This window comes from Mastigoproctus giganteus, chromosome 7 (genome assembly GCF_048544385.1).
Source record: "Mastigoproctus giganteus isolate SK-2022 chromosome 7, ASM4854438v1, whole genome shotgun sequence".
Lineage (NCBI taxonomy): Eukaryota > Metazoa > Arthropoda > Arachnida > Uropygi > Thelyphonidae > Mastigoproctus > Mastigoproctus giganteus.
Window position 1 is genome coordinate 25,324,737 of NC_143581.1, and position 23,238 is coordinate 25,347,974.

Sequence of the window (23,238 nt, forward strand, 5' to 3'; positions counted from 1 at the left end):
TTCTGAGTCTGGTTTTCTATCCATATTACTTATAGATTTTCCATCTTTGATATACGACCTGAACACTGTTTTGTGATTACTATTGATCCTTTAACATGTTCTTTTATATGCACACTGCCCCTTAAAGTAGTATTCACTGTTGAAACAGTGAGACCTAATTCTGTGCAATAGAGGACAAACTTTATCCTGCTTCGTACTTCTTAATCATCTTCATTTCTAAATCAATTTTGTTTCATTTCCTAGCACTGCCAGCACTTGCACTTTCCGTTGGTCCCTTTTCCATCACCATTGTAATAAGTAAATAGGAATGAAGAGAAGATTCTGAAAATTTCAGTGAAGGGGGACTCATTTCACCATAATACCATAACTTCCACACAATTCCAGTTATCGGGATTATCGCAAATGCAATAAGATAGTTTACTACCCTTTTATAATAGATTGCGCTGACAAAAGCCCAGTAACCTGGAAAGTGCAAATTGTTATTGTTTTATGGCATTGATCCCCAGAAATGTGTTTTTGAAAAATATCACAAAAGCGTTCAAAATTGATTCTTATAACGGAACATTGATAATGATGAAAGTGTAGTGCAATTTCCATTTTAAAAATGACCTTTTAGAGAGATAAATAGCTTAGTTATATAGCGAAAATTTTAACTTCTGAGGTCTTGGAACGCAAGTATCCCTATGTAGAGGGCTCTGGAGTGAGTTCTAAGGCTCATACTGAAGAGAAATTTGGACAACAGGTGCAATAAAGAATGTGCTCGCCATTTATTTGGGAAAAAAAAAAAAATTGTTACAAAATTTGTCACTATATGGCACTGTGGCAATACAAATCACTTGAACAGTTCTACAATTGTTCAATGTGTCCTCCATTTTGGTCAACAACAGTTTCCATTCGAAGAACAGCATTTTCTACAGTAGAACGTAGCATGTCAACTGGAATAGCCAGCACATGTCTAATGCTGTACTTCAGATCTGCCAGGGTTTGACATCCTTCCTGATACACCTGGTTCTTCAAAACCCCACAACTAGAAGTTGCATGGGGTGAGGTCTGGTAATTGGGGTGGCCAAGATGTCTGGAAACAACGGCTGATGACCAAAGTGTGTACTTAGCAATCTTTGGACACAGTGGTGGATGTGGGGTGGCACACCATCTTGCATGAATATGGTATCCTGAAGGCACCCACATTGTTGCAGCTCTGGTATTGTGAAATTTGCCAACATTTCATAATATCGCTGTCGAGTGATGGAACAGGTGCGGGGTCCAATCGGTGTTACCTGTTCAAAAAAATAGGGCCCAATCATGAATGTGGCTGTAAATCCACACCACACTGTCACTTTTGGAGAAAGCAATTCGACCTCTTGGATAACCTGAGGGTTTTCTGTTGCCCAAATGCGACAGTTGTGCGTATTCACTTGTTCATTTAAGCAGAAGCGGGCTTCATCACTCCAAAGGATGTTCCATGGCCAAGTGATATCCACTGCCATTTGTGCCAGAAACTGAAGTGCATATGTGAAAAGAATATATGCATCACCATGCTTTAGCTGCTATAGCATGTGCATCTTGTAAGGATAGTACCGCAACGTCTGACTCATTATTAGCCTTAAAGCGGAATACATGCCATATTATACTGTTCGACCTCTACCAGGTTGAACACCAAGATGTCCCGTCGTCTTAAATTTCGCAGTCATTTTGCGGACAGCACAAACAGTCATAGGTCCACGCTTTATGTGCTTGTGATGCCAGAATTCTCTGATAGCTGCAGCTGCATTGCTGCTGTTCTGATAGTACAGCTTCACTAATAGTGCCTTTTCCTGCAATGTTGTTGGCATTGCTGCTATAGTGCAGGCAAACATCTACTGTATGATTTTGAAGACACTGCTTTGCTTTTATATAGTACAGTAGAGCTTAGTAGTGGCACTGTGGCAATACATTACGATTACGTTATTTGCATAATTGTAACTAAGATAGTTACACGCCATATTTTGTGACTTTTTTTTCCAATAAATGGCGAGCGCATTCTTTACTGTACCTGTTGTCCAAATTTCTGTTCAGTATGAGCCTTAGAACTCACTCCAGAGCACTCTACATAGGGATACTTTAATTTTAACAACCGTGTGTGTGTGTGTGTGTGTGTGTGTGTGTATACACACACACACACACACACACACACACACACACACACATTTTGATGGCATTAATCGGATCTGTGACTAATTAATAATATTATAAATTAGATATAAATTAACTATCTACTTTTTACATACTTGTATGTGTGTATATATATATATATATGTATATGATACGTTTATGATGCACGAGTTACATGAAACACTGTTCTATCTGAAGAACTATATATATAGTTCTTCAGATAGAACAGCATTTCATGTAACTTGTGCATCATAAATGTAGAGAATAACCACTATAACCAAGAGAATAACCAAGATTCCCTTGCCTCAAAGGTAATAACTGCCCCTCTGCCTCAATCAAGTAGTAAAACTTTTGAATTAATATCTTCAGTGTATGGCTTGGATATGTGAACAGCCAAATCTATGGCTCTTCTAACGTAGTTGTGTGTATGGAAAAGTTAAAGTTAGTATCCACTTGGTGATTAGGAGATGGGAAAGTTTGGAGAGCCACACTACACCCACAGTCTTAGGGGTTAAGAGTTCTTAAATCCCTAAGAGCTATTAGTCCTCAATCGTATTAGTATTTGGGATAAGATTGCAATTGACATAGCAGGCACTAAAAATTATAGCTGCATAATGTATGTAGATCACACCTAACAGAATGACCCATAAAATATATAACTAACCATTTCAAAACTTTGTTCAGTTAGAATAAAGGATTTAAAGATTAATTTTTTTCTTTTCTAGGTCCATTTGCAGATGTTGTCACATCTATTCTGAAACTATCCAATCCTACAGAGCGTAGGGTATGTTTTAAAGTGAAAACAACTGCTCCCAAAAGATACTGTGTGAGACCAAACAGTGGTGTTATTGAACCAAAACAAACTGTTAGTGTTGCTGGTAAGTTTCACAATAAGATTAATTTAGAAAATTCATTAAAAAAAAAGTTTTGGCTCCTGCTAAAATATTTAGTCACTTTGATGATGCTTGATAGTGCATCCTTGAACCGATTAAAAATGAAATAACTTACTATAAGGAATTATTTTGCCAACTTACTTCCACTTGGAACGCATGCATTCAAAAAGACGTTAGTGGATTTGATCCATCTATGTATATAGAGATATGATTCTGTTTTATAGATAATGGCAGAGTCATGATGGAAGCACCATTTCCAAACCAACACTTAAGAAAATAATTGGATTTATTAAATAATTTTATCATTAGCAGTGGCAAATGATGCAAGAAAACAAGCTTATACAGCATTGCCAACCCCCCCCCCCTCCCTCCCATTTCAAATATTCATTTCCTCCAATGTTTTAGTTCTTCTTGGAATTTAAGCTGTCAACTTCCACAGCAACAGGTGGAAGTTTGTTCCAGCAATCAGCCACCTGCTGCTGGCTAATGGCAAACTTCTGCACATCTATTCTCCACCCATCCTTCCTCAATTTGAATTTGTGTCCTCTCATGTGTATGGTCTGAGCAAGAGGAAGAATCCCATCAGCACTGAGCTTGCCCAATGCATTCAAAACCTTAAACACTTCACTCAGATGTTTCTAAGGCTTTGAAGAGCAGCCCTTTGTTCCCCTCACCAATCTTGTTGCCCTTTGTACTCATTGTAGCAGCTCTACATCCTTCCTAAAATGAGTCCTCCAGATCTGTGTGCAGTACTAAAGATGTGGCCAACTATTGGCTTATACAAAGGGATAATCACCTTCTCCCTGCTACCAAAATTCCAGTATATCATTGACAGAACCCCTTAGCCGTCCTGGCAGCCTTTGAGCATTGCTCAGAGAAGTTCATATTCAAGTGCTAAAGGTCTGCACTGGCTTACATTTTTTTATTTTTACTCTGCCCATCCTGAATTTGTTTTTCAGATTAATTGCCCATACCTGACCCACCCGAACCGATTTTTATCCCATCCCAACTGAAAATATTTATTTATATAAATAAAATCACTAGCATTAGTTTCTGAAGTTTCATAATAATAAAAAAATAAACTTTCAAATTCAATATTAATCATTCTATAATAATTTTTAATATTTATTATTAGAAAAAGTAATAAATTTTCAGTTTACTATATTTAATATAATTCCAAAACAAATATCGATATTCACCTCTACTGGCCACCTTTTCTTCTCACGCTTTTTATTTCAAATTGTTTTGCAGAAATAAAATAGTTGACACTGTCACTACTTAAATTGGTTCGATACTCTTGCTCTACTAATCTGGCTGCACTGAAATTTATTCATTTTATAGCTTGCACTGGTGGTGGGTCATTTCCACAAAAGAGTACAAATTTCGGTGAATTTTACTGACGTTGGTGACAAAGTGCACCTTATTGGTCAGTTACGTGTCAATAGACAAATAATACACTTTTTTTTTTTTCTAAAAAACCTTTTAAGAATTTAAATACATAAAAAAATATTTAAAACAACGTATGTAAGAAATAGCTCAAAAAAAAAGTCCGAAATATTTGAAATAACAATTCATTATGATAATTTGTACCTGAGCCGAGCCCAATATTGTTCATGTTACCCAACCCGAGGGCCGGGCTAGGCCCTCGGGTTAGGTAACCTCTACTGAGTGCACAATTACCCCAGTTCCGTTTCATTTTCCACTACTCTAGGGTTACTACTATCCATATGCAATACGTTGCATTTATCAATGTTAAACTTCAATTGCCATTTCTTGGCCCATCTGTCTAACTTTCCTAGATCCTGCTGCAGTAGCATACTGTCATTACTGGCATTCATTACCCTGTAAACCTTTGTATCATCTGCAAACTTGGACATTAAACCTGATAAGTTTCAGGAATATTATTGATAAATATAGAAAACAACAATGGGGCCCAACCCCGAACTCTGGAACTTCCCTAATAACATCAGTCCATGAAGAGCAATGTTCACTGTTACCACTCTGTCTTCTCCCACTCAACCATCCTTTTATCCATAGCAGCAAATTGCCTTTAATGCCACACTTCTCCAATTTGCACAGCAATCTTTTATGTGCAACAGTATCAAAAGCTTTCCTGAAATCCAAGTATATGATATCAAAATTATTTTTTGCATCCAGTTCCTTTGTGACCTTGTGACCACATCATTAGTATCCAATCAAATTGGTCAAACAAGATGTCCCCATTAAAAAAATCCATGTTGTCTGAAGTATAATTGTGGCCTTATCTAGATAATCCTGCATTACTTCTTTTACTAATGACTCCATTATTTTCCCTGGAACAGAAGTTAACCTAATAGGTATGTATTTGCACCCTTTGATCGTATGGATTTGCACTCTTTGCATGTCACCCTTCGATCCCTCTTTGTGAATTGGAAATACATTCATGCATCTGCAGTCTGCGGGGACCTTCTCAGAATTCAAGCTCATAATTATGGCTAAGGGTTTGCTTATTTCCTTCACTGCCTCCCTTAATATAATTGGGTAGATTCCATCCACTCTGGGTACCTTTCTTATGTTAACTTTAATAACAATTTCTCTTCTACTCTCCTCTCAGTTATTACATAATTATTTAGCTCCCTGTTAAGAGATTGATAAACTTCGGCATCCTTTTCCCTAAAGAATTCGTGTGTGAATGTAGATGCAGAATATTCATTCAGTTTGTCAGCAACCTGAGCGGGATCATCAATAGCCAAACCTTCGATATTAAGTGGACCAATTTGATTCATCCCCTTTAGGTGACTACAGTGAGACCTCTTCTTCTAGCTTTACATAAATAAAGATTTTGCTGTCTTTCTTAGCTTTCTTTCTTAGCTTTCTTAGCTTTCCTGGCCTCTGTATCGCCCGATAATTTAATTTATAGAATTTTAGAATTACTTTAGAATTTTTTTTCAGCCTGGACTGTACTTGTTAACAGGAGAGATTGCTTCTACAGGGATGGGATACACTTAAATAGAAAGGGTGCAAGAATATTTGCTGATGCTATCGAGGCAGTGTTAGGTGGGTCGGAAAACTGCTAGCTTGGGGGGATACAAAGACAAATAGATTAACAGTAGCCACTGGCAGAGGTGAAAGAGATTCTTGCACTGCTTCTATTAGAATGAGCAGAAGCCTGAAAAACAAGATGCATGGTATTTCACTGGGAGCCATTGCAGTACAAGTAAACACATGGGTTGTGTTAGGGTAGCTAAGAATAGAAACAGGTGCAGGTATACTTGCGTGTACACCAATGCTAGGAGTTTAGTAAATAAATTTGATGAATTTGAGGTATTGCTCAAAACATCAAAGGCAGATATTGTTGGGATATCAGAGACGTGGTGTCACACAGATATAAGGGATGCAGAACTGCAATTTGGGGAGTACGTCTACAGAAAGGATAGGAAGTGGGGAGGGGTTATGCTATTAGTTAAGAAACACATAAAAACCAAGGAAGTGAAGCCAGTCGACATAGCTGGACAGTGCAGTGTTGAGTCAGTTTGGTGTGACATAAGCATTGGGAGATCAAAATTGAGAGTAGGAGTGTGCTATAGACCTAATGACTCTGATGAGTATAATAAGGAACTGTACAGGGAAATAGAGTGGGCCAGTAAATCAGAGAGTCTTATAATGGGAGATTTTAATTTCCCAGATATTGACTGGAATTTGGGGGCTGGTTACTCACACACTAGCAGGGCTTTTGTGGATTTATTGGATGATTGTTTAAGGCTCAGCTGGACAGGTATTTTGAACGAACAGAGGGGTGAAGTGGAAGTGGGTTTTTTTTTTTTTTTTTTGGCTGATGCTGCATAAGCTTGCTTTCTTGCATCAAATGCCTCTACTAATGCTAATGCTAAAGATTTCTTGTAATCTTTCTTAGCTTTCCTGGCCTCTGTATCGCCCGATAATTTAATTTATATGCATTCCTTGCACTTTTCTTCTCTGCCACCAGCTTCATCAGTTCATCTGATGTCTATTTAAGCCTATACCTTGAAGAGTATTTCTTAGTTGGTATGAAAAGCCTAGTAGCTTCTGTGATTAATTCCTTGAATGCTTTCCAATTTAGACTTTGCTGATGGTAACATCATCAGTTGGTCCCACTGTATAGAATTTAAAAACTGTCTGAGACCACCGTAGTCACCTTTACGAAAGCAGAAATCCATCTCTTTACCCTTGATGGTAGTTATATCTTTAAGTAAATCCGAAATCAATACACTTTAATCACTGCCTGCCTACCAGTTCTTTTATATGCAGATTTTTATTGCATTTGTCTGATGAATTTGTCTTTGCTTGCGTAATAAGTTTCTTTTCCCTCCCAGATTAGTTTAAAAAATATTTTTATTAAATAAAACACCGAAAAAACATAAGTTTGGTTTCTTTCGAATTTTCATGGTGTTTATGAGCAGCAGTTGTGTGTATGTGTCAGCAAAACAAAATAACTGCATTTTTCACTGTCCTTCCTCTACCCCAATGCTAACACCAAATAAAAACATCCTGCTAAAGCTCTAAGAGTCAGGCAATAGTTTAATTAAGCACTACAAAAATTCTTCGGACAAGATTTAGGGATGCCTACGTAGTAAAAAAGCATGCATGCTCTTCTCAGGAAACAAGAAGAAATAAGATATACTTCAAGCAATTTGGACAAGATAATTACATTATCCTCTCCAAATTTGGTCCCTGACATTTGCAACCTGAGAGTCTAAAACAGCATTGGAATTGATAGTTGAGTTCTCCCTGTAAGTCACACAATGAAATACCCCAGCTCAGTATCACCAGGCAGATGACTCGTAATCTAGTGCAATACCACCATATTTGTTCAAAATGTTAGAGGTGAAGGACATGTTATATATGCAGGAACAAATAATTTAACGAAGAATCATGCTGCACTGCATTGAATAAGCATGATTTAATTAATTCTGTATTTTTAACAATACATTATAGAACCTGGAAAATTTTATAATTTTAACATTTTCTATAGTTCAACACTTTGCTTATTGGAGGCTTGGAGTAGTATAAACCCATGTAAGTAGTCTTCAGGATAAAGCTCGAACAACCCGCATCTCTTCCATCATGAGGGTTGGTGAAGTTTGAATATGGTGAGCATGCCGGCTACTAGATAGTCTGCCAGACTGAACTAAAACTATCTTGCTGTCTGTACTGCATCATCATTATCATCAGCCATTTTCAATCCACTGCAGGATGAAGGCCTCTACAACAACTTTCCAGTTCCTTCTGTTTTGTGCAATAGCACGATCCATTTATTGTTCACGAACCCTTGAATTTCATCTGTCCATCTCCATTGTTGTCTTCCAGGTTTTCTTTTAGCTCCTGTGGTGTACCATGTGTTATTTTCTTTGTCCATCTGTCATAATGTCTTCAAGCTATATGTCCTGCCAAAGTCCATTACAGTTCTTTAGTTTTGATAAGAATCTCCTTTACTTGAGTTTGCTGTCTAATTCATGTGTTTCTCCTCTTATCCAACAGTCTGATTCCTAATATAATTTGTTTCATTTATTTGCTGTGTAGTTTCAGCTTCTCTTCCATTCTTTTGGTGAGTGCCCAAGTTTCACTTCCATGTCATGGTGGGGAGTATACAGTAGACTCAGAATAACGGCACCTTTGGGGATTCAAGGTGCCATTATTTTGATTTTTCCATTATCTAGAAAGTTTTTTTTTTTTTTTTATTATTATTATTTTTAATATATTTAATGCAGATATATGAGGCTAAATAACAAAGAGATTAAGAATGCAATTTTATTAACTGCACATAAAAAACATAAACATGTTGACAATCCAATGTTATATTCATTCTGCCATTAATACACTCCTGCATTCACCCCTTTCTATTTTTTTTTATTATATCAGGTTTCGTTTATTATATCAGGTTTCGTTGTGTCATTGACTGAATTCGAACCCTGACCTTTTCCACCCAGTGTAGGTTAGCAGTGATATCGTCACTGTCCTCCCCACACTGGGTGGAAAAGGTCAGGGTTCGAATTCAGTCAATGACACAACTTTTATGGGCCTTTTTCACTTCGTGGTTGAGTTAGTCTGTCTCAGACACAGACAGCAATATTTTTTCCTCAGAAACTGTGGTTTTTTTTGTCCAGCAAGCCAGGCAAATTGACCAGAGAACAGACATAATACACATGGGTATATGAATTAACTTTCTGGGTGGCCCTAATGTAATAGTTTGGATTATATCAAGTTTGACACTAACCTTTAATGTTGTTCTTCTTTTCTTCTCTGTATGATGTTTATTAACTCTAGGAGCCATACCGAGGGGTTTTTAATTTAAAATAAGTGTAAAACAGCAATATAATCCATGATATCAGTACAGAATTCACTTTCAAAATGGTGAATGTAAGCAATGCAACAATTGCGTGACTTGCCATTTTCTTTTGTTGGCACTGCAAGACGTTTGCGTTGTATGTAAACGTCCAATCTCAGTGTGCTGTTATTTCAACTGGCTATTGTACATTGGTTCAGTATTTTACGTTTTGGACAAATTGGAATATTGTTCCTCAGTATGTGACTATATATGCTATCCATCTGAAGTTTATTCTTCTCTTGACTTCCGGCCATTTATCATTATTACAGCTAATGACTTGTCCATGGTAAGTATAAGGATCCACCTTTTCACTTTCTATTCTTTCAGTGATTATATCCCTTTCTGTGGCATACTTGTTCATCATTACTTTTGTTTTAACCATATTCGGCTTTAGTCCGAAATCCTTGCTAACTCTGCATAACTGAATATGATTTTCCTCTAATTTTTTGGGATCGTGGCTTATGATCACAATGTCATCTGCAAATCGTAAAGGGTTTAGGTGGTATCCATTCACATTGACTCTTTTCGTATCCATTTGCATTGACTCTTTTCTGCGATCAGTCCAATCTTATGAAAGCTTCTTCAAAGGCAGTGAGGGCAGCATTAAACAACTTTGGAGATATTGTGTCTCCTTGTTGAACTCCTTTCTCAATTTTGAATTTGCTACTATCAATGTTTGTGATGTCCATGCCTTGTCTTTCCAGTGCCCGAAACATTGCATTATGCTGTATAGAGTCAAGTGCCTTTTCATAATCCACAAATGCCAGGCATAATGGTGTTTTATATTCATTTTCTTTCTCCATTAGCTGCAATATTATGTGAAGGTGATCCATAGTTGAGAGACCTATCCTGAAGTCTGATTGATGAGAATACTTGATGAGAATCAAATACTTGATTCTCATCAAGTATTCTTTCTAATCTGATAGTAATGACCTTTGAACAACTTATAGATGTGGTACAACAAGCTAATTGGTGTATGATTTCCAATTTCTGATTTATCTCCTTTCTTATGCAGCAAAATTATGTTTGTATTATTCCACTTCTTAGGTGGTACGCCCTTCCTAATGTACCACACAGTTGGAACATTTCTCTTGGGTTGTTGCTACCCATATGCAGTACTTTACATTTGTCAATGCTAAACTTCAGTTGCCACCTCTCAGCCTATCTGCTCAACTTGTCTAGATCCTGTTGTTGCAGTAGCATACTGTCAGTGTCATTAACAACTCTGCCAACCTTCGTATTGTCTGCAAAGTTAGACATTAAGCTTGATAAACCTTCATTAATAAATACAGAAAACAACAATGAACCCAACACTGAACCCTGGGGGACTCCACTGATAACATTAGTCCACAAAAAAGCAATGTCCATTGATTACCACTCTGTCTTCTCCTACTCAACCATCCCTTTATCAATAGCAGCAACTTGCCCTTAATGCCACATTGCTCCAATTTCTACAGCAGTCTTCCTTGTGCAACAGTATGAAAAGCCTTCCTGAGATCCAAGTACATGGTATCAAAATTATTTTTTGCATCCAGTTCCTTTGTGACCACATAATAGTATCCAGTCAAATTGTTCAGACAAGACTTTCCCTTAACAAAACCATGCTGTGTCCGAGCTATAACTGAAGTCTTGTCTAGATGATCCTGCAATGCTGCTTTAACCAGTGCCTCCATTAATTTCCATGGAACAGAAGTTAAACTAACAGGTCTGTAATTACTTGTGTTACCCTTTGATCCTCCTTTGTGAATTGGAGTCACATTTGCACATCTCCAGTCCATGGGTACCTCCGCTGAGTCCAAGGAAGCTCTTATAATTATGGCTAAGGGTTTGTTTACTTCCTTTTCTGGCTCCTTTAATATAACTGGATAGATCACATCCACCCGAAGTGGCATTATGTTTATCTTCAACAATTTCTGTTCCACTTTGCTCTCACTTATTACAAAATCTTTTAGCCCACTGCCAGAGTTTAATACACCTTAGGCATAACCATCCCTGAATAACTCCACGTGTGTAAATGTTGATGGAAACTACTGATTCAGTTTGTTAGCTAGCTGAGCAGGATCATTAACAGTTGAACCAGTGATATCAAGCAGACCAATCTGATTCATCCCCTTCCTTCTAGAGTTTACATAAGTAAAGAACTGTTTTTCTTTGCATCCTTTGCCAAAGATTTCCTGTAATCTGCCTTTGCATGCCTAACCTCCTTTGTGACTTGATTATAAGACCAGCTTATATCTACTGTAGACTTCTATGTTACCTGATAATTTATATGTATCCCATGCATTTTTCCAGTACATACTGCCTTTTCTACTGCTCTGTTATCTCAAAGACTTTTGTATTATTTACTCTAATCAATTTTTTCCTTTCCTTTCTTTTCTTACTTAATAATAATAAAATTCTTTATTCACAAAATTTTACATGAATACGATTTCCATTACAGGCATCCAGAGGATTTATATCAAGTGATTGTACATCTTGCCATTCTGCTATCTCTTACCTTGTTCAGGACTGTAATATTGTTCCCCCTATATCTTCTGTTAGTGAGGATGAAGTCAATTTCATTAGCTGTTAATCCATTTTGGTTCTTCCATGCCCACTTTCTGTTCACCTTTTTCTTGAAAAAAAGTGTTCATTACTGACATTCCTCAAGATTCTCCAAATTCCACAAGTCTCATCTTTTCATTTGTTTCACTAATTCAAAAATTTCCTAGTTTCCATTTCTATGCTGTTTTGTTTCTTTCCGATCTTAGCATTGACATCTCCCATAATGATGTAGTGAGTTTTCTGTTCATCTAGCAATATCTCAATTTCGGTGTACATTTCTTCAACCTCTTCCTTATCATAGCTCGATGTTGTTGCATATATGATTATAACCTTTAGTTCGTACCTCTTAGCCGACCGGGCTAGCCGAGTGAGTAAAGTACCTGCCCGGCAACCCAAAGGTCGCGGGTTCGATTCCCGCCTCGGGCTTGGATCAAAGTACTGCAAAAACCTTGGGAGGTGCAATATGGCCACAGAAGCCGATGCGCCAACAACTACCAAATCAAAAAAAAAATCGTACCTCTTAGAAATCCTGAGTAGTAGTCCTGACACCCTTGGTGATGTATTTTTGAATTCCAAAATGTTGGGTTTTAATATATTTATGGACCAGAAAGCCAACTCTACCTTCACTCTTTACACTTTTTCCATTGGTATACAGCAGATTTCATTTGATAAATTTGTGATTTATTTCTTCTTGTTTCAATGTCCATTGATTACCACTCTGTCTTCTCCTACTCAACCATTCCTTTATCAATAGCAGCAACTTGCCCTTAATGCCCCATTGCTCCAATTTCTACAGCAGTCTTCCTTGTGCAACGGTTTGAAAAGCCTTCCTGAGATCCAAGTACATGATATCAAAATTATTTTGATATCATCAAAATAAATCTGGCTGAAATCATCCAGTAACTGGAGGAAGTCTGAGCAGTGTGGATGCAAGAACATTGTTGAGGCCTTGTTATGACAAGAAACTAGGGTTTTTATGCCAAGATTCTGGGTATATTTTTGTTGTATCCAAAAATTTTCATTAATTCATGTCTCCTCCCCCACACGTTTACTGTATACGGTAAACCCCCACTATTCATGGTATCTGTATTCACGGTCGCTTATTTAATATAAAATGAAACCTAAAAAAATGTGAATTTTAAAGCGCCGTGAACATTTTCCGCCATAAAAAACATGGGTGTGGCTAAAATTATCTTTTCCGGTCAAAACAGCGCTCAGTGGGTTGGGGAAGAGGGGTGACAAAATCACGAGCGTGGATGTTTCTCGCTAATCCTTGTTCAGTATGTGTTATGCGCTTGTCGTAGAAGGTTTCGTCGTTTGCTTTTAATTTATATGCTTATAAATTGAATAAATTTATCAATTTATAAATTGATATGCTTACAAAAGTGATAAATCTACTGTTTTGCAGTGTAAAACATACTTTTCGAGCGTGTTAACGGAAGAAAGTGACTTTATTGTGGACAAGTTCTTTCTAACCCATACAAAAATATGGCTATGAATAACAAGGGAAATGTGAAAAGATCAAAGGTGATGACATTAGCGAATAAAATTGAGATATTAGACAAAATTTCTAATGGTGAAAGTGTCTCCTCAGTAGCAAAACATTATAAAATCAATGAGTCAACGGTACGATCAATCAAGAAATCGGAAACAAAAATCCGCCGTAGTGTCCGTGAAAATGCGCTAATTGCTTTAAAAATTTGCTCTGTAACTCGTGATGTTAAATTAGAAAAAATGGAAAAGGCTTTAAATCTGTGGATAGAAGACCAAACTCAAAATAAAATTCTGTTAAGTTCACTCATCATTGGTGAAAAGGCAAAACTCCTTTATCAACACTTTAGCGAAACTGGGATAGCACTGGCAGGGTAAGTTTTTTTAGCTAGCAAAGGCGCTGGTTTGAAATTTCTAATAAATATTACATTTAATATTAAATTGTTTCTTATTTTCATTTCAGTGCCTTATGCTTGCATTTCACTATGTACTCTGTATGTACCTAGTCATATTATAAAGGTACATATAATACATACATAGACAAAATTTGACTAGTTTTTCTTATATATTTCATACTTTGGAATGGAACCCCTTTATTACTATGGGAGCCATAACAGTATTCACGTTTTCTGTATTTGTGGCATTTCTCAGGAACGTAACCCCCGCGAATAGCGGGGGTTTACTGTATACTGAATGCATCGTGAATTGTCAAATTTATGAAAAATTTGTGAAAAAAAATCTAAACTTCCCAACGCTACCGGATTCATTTTGCAAATATATATATGGTCTCAGCTCTAATTCAGCTGTGTCCATTTCCACCTGCAGTTTGCCAAGTCCCCATTTACTTTTTCTGACAAAATACTATTTATCATTTACCTCACTCTTGGTTGACCTAATTATTAGCTCTGATTCCTTTCACTTCACAGTTGGTACTTATGTGTATGTCTGATCTGATCTGATCTCTTGTTAGAGACTTCCTAATTTTGAATCTCCTCTTTTTTTATCTCCTTTTGCTTTGGATCCCCATCTTGTCAAATTCCTCTCTTGCCTCTGTTCTCCTAATTCCTTTAATCACTCAGACCTCTTTGACCTTTGAAGCCTATTTTTTTCCAGTTAACTTTATAAACAGTGGGGTAATATTCCTTAGTGATTTAATGTTCACAACTCCAGTTGGCTTCAGTTTTCCCAGACCCATTTACACTAGTTACACAGACCCAGTTGCTACAGATGCTGAGACTTTAGCAATTATTAATGACCTCACACAGTTTGTTCATTACAACCCTCTGCCATGAGGCAGAGGGTTGTAATTAATGCTTACTCTGAATGGTCTTAGAAGTGGGGGAGTCCCCCAAGGATCTACTTTGGGACTGCTGTTGTTTATGATATCCATAAATGACATTGACATCAGTGAAGGAATAAATGGTGTGATGTCAAAACTTGCAGATGTGTTGATTGGAGGTGTGGTTAATGATCAGTGCCAAGCAGTTCATACTTCAGGATGACTTGGATAGGCTTTGAGGATGATCGGAAAAGTGGTAGTTATATTTTAATGCAGCAAAATGCAAGCTCTTACACTTGGTGGGTTTGAATTAAAAACAGGAAGAAATGGATTTGGAAGTCACAATATAGTTGGACATGAAGCTCTCCAAGCCATGTAGACAGATGGCAAGAAACATTCATGTTGTCCTATCAGTGATTTATTGAACGTTTGTTTGATCTAGAGGTCATAATCCTATTGTATGAGGCAATTTTAAGACCATGCTTAGACACGGTATTCCAATGGGGAAGGTATGAATAATTGGTCTTTCTACATTTACAAAAAAAAAAAAAAAAAAAAAAAAGCTTGCTCCTTTACATAATTTAGCCATTATAATACTAATAAACACATTAGAAATCTTGCTTCATTTTCTTCAAAACTACTGGGTTTTCTTTTTCACTTTTTGCATTATTTTCATCTGAATAGCTATCTCAAATCTTCTCTATTATAGAATATTGTTCCCACATCTAAGGTGCTGCTTGCAAACACTCTGCCCTCCAGATGAGAATCAGGTTAATTAATGATTTGTTTCTTATAGACTTTGCACTCTGTCTGATAGATGTTCAATGTCTGCTGCATGCATTTTTTGTAGATACTTCCACAGGCACTATTCTTCTGAATGGCAATAATAATTCCCTTACTCTTTTCCTCACCACTCTCAATATGTGCTGCAACAAGTCACCATCCATCTGCTGTCCAACTCTAAGCTCACAGAATCAACTTTTCCTCATTTATCTCTTTCACTTCTATTCCCTGGAACAAGCTTCCTTCATACATATTTCCTAAAAATTATAATCTGCAGAAATTTAAGTCTGTCAACAGACATTTCTTAGAAACATTACTTGGCTGCACATTTAGATTTGATACATTTATTCACTGCTTCGCACAGTCAATAATTTAGGTTACCTGTTGCCTGATGATGGAACCAGACAGCTCTGAAACCAGTCACAATAACTGATTGTCTTACTTGTAATGTTATTTGATCAAAAACAATATTAGTTACTTTTACCCCTCCTCCCTTCCTGTCTGTTCTTTCTTTACACATTATGCTCTCCAAATTCCAATTCTGCATTCCTTATATCTGTGTGACACCGCATCTCTGATATCCCAGCAGTAGCCACCTTTGATGTCTTGAACAGAACCTAATATTCATCAAATTTGTTTACTATACTCCTAGTTGGCACACTATAGCCATAGTTGCCAATGCACTTAATAAATCCCTAAACCAACAACAACTGTACTCCTACCATTGGTGTACATGCAAGTATACATGCACCTGTTCTTGCCCTTAGTTACCCTAACACAGCCCATGTATTTACTTGTTCCATGATGACTCCTAACAGTCCTTGAAATTCCCAGCACCTTATTTTCCAGACTGCTGCTAATTCTAATAGAAGCAGTGCAAGAATCACTTTCACCTCTGCATGTGGCTACTGTTAATCTTTTAGTCTGTGAACACCCCAAGCTAGCAGTTTTCTGACCCACCTAGCACTGCCTCGATCGCATCAGCAAATATTCTTGCACCCTTTCTATTTAAGTGTATCCCATCCCTGTAGAAGCAGTTTCTCCTGTTAAAAAGAATCAGTGTAGATACACTCAGGCCCATTGCCTCTCAGGTGTGGATTCTGTACTTGTCATCTGAATATTAACTTCTGTCTTCACTTCTAAAGAATGAGATTTTTTTTTTTGCTGTTTTTTTCCCCCCTTTGTCTCTTTTTGCATTCCAATTTCTACTATGATTCATTTATCATATGTTTTCCTGCAATATTTTTCATGTATGCTTGGTTTTTACAGATAAAAGCAACCTAAATACAAAAATTAGATGTTGACAGCAGCACCAAGCATTACGTTACCGAGCCAACATGAAAGAAGGAAGCTGCATACACAGCCTAGTAGAAGCTTCTACAATAACTGTGAATATACAAAATTGCATTTCAGAAATTGAAACAACATTTAAAAAGTTGGCTATACAAACTTTATATACTGGCAAATGGTAATTATTAACCCTCCCATGTGCATGTACACGTAAGTTTTTCATATGTGGGCTTCTGTAGTATATACCTACATTAATTTTTGAGGGTCAGTTCGAAGTTGCTTCAGAAACTGAAGGACAAAAATTGGACATGAATATCAGAAATTTAGAATATATTCTCTGGGATTTAGACCTGGAACTTGATGAAATTGAATCAAGTGATACATAAACAGAAGTAAAGGAAATTCCTGCATTAAAAAGGGGGGGGGGGGTCCCCTCCCCTCTAATTCTGATTTGTATCACTCAATTTTTAGGAATTTGAATCAGAATAAGGACAAATTAATATTTAAATGCATTTATGTATGAATTTTTCATTTTCATAAAACTTATTCCATAAAGGAACACTCCTTGTAGCCCATGCTCATTTTAAAAACCTGCCATCTTCAGCACATGCACATTCTAAAAACTCCCACCCTGAGCCCACATTTTTAAAATGCATATGTGAAGGGTTTAATAATCCCATTTAAACAATTTAAATTAATTTTCACGTAATACTTGCAAAATCAAATAGTTATCATTTACTGTTATTTGATATGAAATTTGTATTTAGTCATTGTTTTCATATAAAATTAAACTCTACCACATTTTTATTTTATTTGTAGTAATGTTGCAGCCATTTGAATATGATCCAAATGAAAAAAATAAGCACAAGTTTATGGTGCAGACCATGTTTGCTCCCGATGGAGAAATTAATCAAGAAACACTGGTAAGAAGTTTAGTGATTTAGTGTCTTGTTTCCCTGTTGTCACATTTGATGATTGTGTATAAAAATATATAGTAATCCAAAAATAATTTATTAGACATCAGCTGGCAAAAGCATCATTTCTGTATATAGCTTAGAACAAATAAAGTTTCTTGGAGAAGAAAAAAAATAACTGTGAATCTCCAAAAGTGCCCTTCCCATATCAAGAGAAGGTAAAGCTTTACATTCATAGATGAGAGTTTGGCCATGAAACTTTTGAACCACTGGGAGAATATTTTACTTTGTGTCCCCATGGTGTCCTCCATGGCAGCTTAATGAACATTATACGTCAACATTTGCCACTCATTTAGGGATCTGGGATAGAGTCTGTAGTTAGCTGCCCTTAAGCAATGTGAATTTCAGGTTTTTTCAGCCCCTGAACACATACTTTCTACAGATAAATACACTACATGGATATGAGTAAAAATCTCAAATGCCATTTAAAATAATAATTTGAAAAATAATTTGTTTTTTTTGTCAAATAAATATCAGTTTGATTGCACAATTGTGTTTCTTAAGGTAAGTACCAAAGCGAGTAAGGATATGGTGTGTCAGTACATTATCTAATAAATTGTGTTAAGTCATGTTGATATTACTGCACCAACTAAAGAAAGGCACGTTTTGATTTTAATACAAAAAATTAAATTGGTAACAAGGAAAGTAGAAACACTTAACTAAGTTATCAGTTTAGTGATTATAACAATGCTGGGAGAAATAAACATTTCAGATTAATTCTAGATGTTTTATGTAAGAATTGTGGTTCAGTTCTGTGGTGAAATAAACTGAGAGTTAACTTAACCATAAAAGAATAATACTTGAAATGCACATATGCTTATAGTAACTGGATTGATTCCAAAATGCTTTAATCATTTGTATTACTGTCCTTGAAGAAAGTGCATATTTAAAAAATTTTAGACGCCACAGATCTGCTTTGTTAGTGTAATTAACCCTGCCAATCTTTTCCTGATATGAAGATTGCTGTAGGCTGTGGAGATCAGTCCATAGATCATCAATTTCTGCCAATAACTACTATGGCACAAGGAGAGCAGAAGGTTAGTTACTAGTTATATGAAGTTAACTTAACAATAGGCTTGACTGTGAATGATGTAGTTTGTGATAATGTAGTTTTTTTGGTTTTATGGTCCATTGGTCCAAAGAAGAAGAAACTACATAATTCAGAAATATTTATTTTGGAATTATGTTAGTTTTATTTATGTTAATAAAAATTTTAGTTTCAAAATGCAAAATAAGTGAGTTTTTTTTTCTAGTCTTATAAATATGTTCAGACTAAATGGAGAATTGAATTTGAAGTAATATTTCTAAAGATGAGTTTTTATATTAAGAAAAAGGTGATAGCACCTTTTTGTATGAAAGAGTTCAATTTTTTAAAGGCAAGTAGGAAGGTGTAACAATACTTGTAGGAATAAAGAATGGAAATTTCAGAATGATCTGCTGCAGTGAAAACCCAGAACGTAGTGAAATGCTGTTGAAATTTTTTAAAATTTTTGCCTAGCAAAGAGAATATTTAACATAATGGATAATATTCAAGGAATAGTATATAATTAGCATTAGTAGAGGCATATGATTCAAGAAAGAAAGTTTTTTATACATTATCATCCAAAAAAAAAAAAATCAACACTTCCCATTTCACCCATCCATCCGTTCCAGAAGTTTGTCGAGTTGTTCCTTGAATTTATTTAAGCTATCAACTTCTACAACAACAGATGGAAGTTTGTTCCAGCAATCAACTATCTGCTAGCTAATGACAATTTCTGCAAATCTAATCTACAACTGTCTTTCCTCAGTTTGAATTTATGCCCACTCAGGTTTATAATCTGAGCAAGAGGAAGAATCCCATCATCATTGAGCCTGCTCAAACCATTCAAGACCTTGTGTACACCTCGAAGGTGCCTAGTCTCTAGATGCTGCAATTTGCAACTTAAGCCTTTCTTAGTAAGAGCACCTTTTCCCCTCGCCAATCTTATCATCCTTCCTAAAATTAGGCCTCCAGAGCTTGTAAGCTTAACAGCTCAAGGTGTGGCATAACCATTGCCTCATACAAATTAATAACACCTTGTGCCTGCTAGCAAAATTCCTGTATATATCATTGACAAGACCCTGTGACTTGCTCTGGCAGCCTGTCTGCACTACTCAGAAAACTTCATATCTGACTGTGCAATTACCCCAGGTCTTTTTCATTCTCCACTACCCTGAGTCTAGTACCACACAGTTCATTCTCCACTACCCTGAGTCTAGTACCACGCTGCCCATTTGCAGTACTTTGCTTTTGTCAATGTTAGACATCAGTTGCCCACCTGCCCAAATTTTCTAGATCCTGTTGCAGTAGCATATTGCCATTAACAACCCTGCCAATCTTTGTATCTTCTGTAAACTTCGAGATTAAGCCCGATATACCTTCATCAGTATCATTGATAAATATACAAAACATCATTAGGCCCAACAACAAACCCTGGTGGACTCCACTAATAACATTAGTCCACGAAGAGCAGGGTCTATTGATTAGCACTCTATCTTCTTCCACTCAGCCATCCTTTTATCCATTGTAGCAACTTGCCCCTAATGCCATACTGCTCCAATCTGTACAGTAGTCTTCCATGTACAGTACCAAAAGGGTTTCCTGAAATCCAAGTATATGATAACAATTATTTTTTTATCTAGTTCCTTTGTGACGACATCCTAGTATCCAATCAGATTGGTCAGACAGGACTTCCCCTTAACAAACCCATGCTGTGTCTGGACTATTGCTGCTGTCTTGTCTAGTGATCTTATCACCTCCTTAACCAGTGATCCCATTATTTTCCCTGGAACAGAAGTTAAACTAAGATCTACAATTGCTCGTTTTGCCCTTTGATCTCACTTTGTAAATTGGGGATACATTAGCATACCTCCAGTCTGTGGGGACCTCAGATCCCCGAGTCCAAGGATGATCTCATAATTATGGCTAAGGGTTTGCTTATATATACCCCCGTAATATAACTGGATAGATCCCATCCACCCCAGGTGTCTTATGTTTAACTTCAACAATTTCTCCTCTACTTTGCTGTCAGTTATTACAAAATCAGCATTATCACAAATAATGCTTCATATTTCACAAAGAAAAAGAAACCAATATGAAATGATAAATATATTGCATGTTAGTGTTTTAGTGCACTTTAATTAAATTCTTTGATGTTTTTATCACTTAACTTCTGCTTCAGTCAAATATTTACTATTGAAAATGATATTAAAAATATTTTAAATTATCTTCATTGTTGGTGATCTTTTAGTGATCAGAACTTACGTGTGTAAGTGGTTTTTTTTATTTTTATTTTTTGTTAACCTGGCCTTTCTGCTTAATAATTAATGATAGATGTTCTTGCCCTCTGTTCTCCAACAAAAGTGCAGTTATGGAGTGATTTTAAAGATTTTCGTTGTTTTGACTAGAGAAATAGATTTTTTGCCTAGTGTGTGTACATGATGTAACTGAGATTTATTCTGTTCTCTATTTTCAGCTTGTCGTTATTTGCATTATTCACAATTTGTTTAATGATGAATTAACATTGTGCTTGATTGGGAGGAGCATAGTGTTATTTAGTAGATCTGCAATTACTGTGTATTTGGTTCCCTTTGCTTGCACACTTTTTAAAAACTAACTTTCATTATTAAATCAATTAAATAATGCAGAATTTTTACAAAAGAACATATGTTAAAAATTTGCTCTTTTTGATTCCTATTTATTATTTTTTTTAACAATTTGTAGCATGCCACTTCCTCCTTTCTATGACATTCTATTTATAACTCTGCTAGCACAAGTTTTACACAGCCTACAAATGTGATTTTATGATAATTAAAATGAACTTTTGATCTGATTTGTTATCAAACTCATTTTGTGAAACTTGGTTTATTATTTTAGTATTATGTATAAGTGCAGTGCGAAAGCATCAATAATACATAGCCAAATCTGATTGAACAGAATATTAGCAAAGCGGCATTGTTTTAAGTTATATCTCATATTGTGAATACCTTCACAACGAGTTGCCATGATATTGCACTACTTCGAATAAGTAACGCTTCACCTGAGGATAAGACTAATGTCACTTATTCTAAGACGGATACCACCACCCATACGGCACCGTTTCAGGGCTATTTGGCCCTTCTTCGGTGGGTGGGTGGGTAGGTAGGTACCCTAGTGATGCAATGATGGCAAAACAGTTATGAAGTATAACTCCACAATATGAGAGATGCCTGGTGGTGTATGATGTATTTAGACAAAAATGGTATCCATCTGAGAATAAGTAACATTAGTCTTCTCTGCAGATGAAGCATTACTTATTCGAAGTAGTGCAATATCATGGCAACTAATTGTGAACGTATTCACAATATGAGATATAACTTAAAATGATGCCGCTTTGCTAATATTCTGTTCATTCAGATTTGGCTATGTATTATTGATGCTTTCGCACTATACATAGTCTAGACTTTCCCATAGCTTGAGGCATTAAGCCCTAAATGCTTTATATTTTAGTATTAACAAACTTCAATTTATTAATATAAAAGTTATAAAACTCTTAAAGAATTTATTTTAGAACCATCGAGTTATAAGAATGCTTACCACTACAAAAAATGTACACATGAGCTAATTTGTTCCATTTACACTTGTTATTTTAAAAACCAGATATCATTGCACAGTTCTTTATTTTCTAATACTTTAAAGGCCTTTAAGTAGGAAATAAGCAGACCTAAGAATGGGGAAAAAAAATTTGTGTAATATTTAACCTGTTTGCGGAATTCTTATACTTCATAATGATGCCTTACCAGTGTTATCTACTCTGCAGTGGGCCAAGACGATCGATGATTTAAGGAATTCCCAAATAACTTTGCCCTTAACCAAGTTCATGCTTTTTTTACCATATGTGAAAATTGCTGACAATTGCAACAAGTTGTGCTTATGAGACTCCACTGTTGTCTGCATTCAAGCTGCAATTATGACAAAAAAATATTTAACCAATAGAAGCATAACGGTGCAGAGCCCTACAAAGGTTAAGGCACAGCTGCAAGTTACACTAATTCTAAGACTACACCCATACACAAAAGCAAATATCAGCTCCCACTCAAAGATGAATAATAGCAAAAAAGAGTTAATAGGGAAATTCAGTAATTATTTCAGGAGGCATCCACCACAACGAATTCCCAAATAGTCAGATTTTTGCCATTCGTCTGCTTCTGGAAAATGAGTTGACCATGTAGGCTCTTATACAACCAAGAAAGGCCAGTGAAGCCAAAAAAAGTGTTAATATAGAAGAGACTCAAAAACCCAAAACACTCAAAGGTAGTAAAGGATTCTGTTCTTGTGTTAACACTGTACTGGGTACTTTGGATGTGAATAGCATGGTTGTATGATCATGTTCAAGGTTGCTAACAAGGTGAACAAATATTTTGTTATTACGTTCATATATGAATATCATTAGGACTGTGGCATTAGGGGCAAGTTACTGCTGTAGATAA

The 23,238-nt window shown here is 36.2% G+C and overlaps 1 protein-coding gene across 2 annotated transcripts in view; it reads left to right on the forward strand.

The window, feature by feature from the left end:
• LOC150082672 (vesicle-associated membrane protein-associated protein A-like) overlaps window positions 1-23,238 on the forward strand; it is a 152,788-nt gene that overhangs the window by 81,293 nt on the left and 48,257 nt on the right. For both annotated transcript variants that reach the window (XM_090378741.1, XM_090378740.1), the window contains exons 2-3: window positions 2,877-3,029; window positions 17,594-17,697. In XM_090378741.1, coding sequence (XP_090234867.1) covers window positions 2,877-3,029; window positions 17,594-17,697 — 257 coding nt within the window. The remainder of the gene's footprint in view (window positions 1-2,876; window positions 3,030-17,593; window positions 17,698-23,238) is intronic.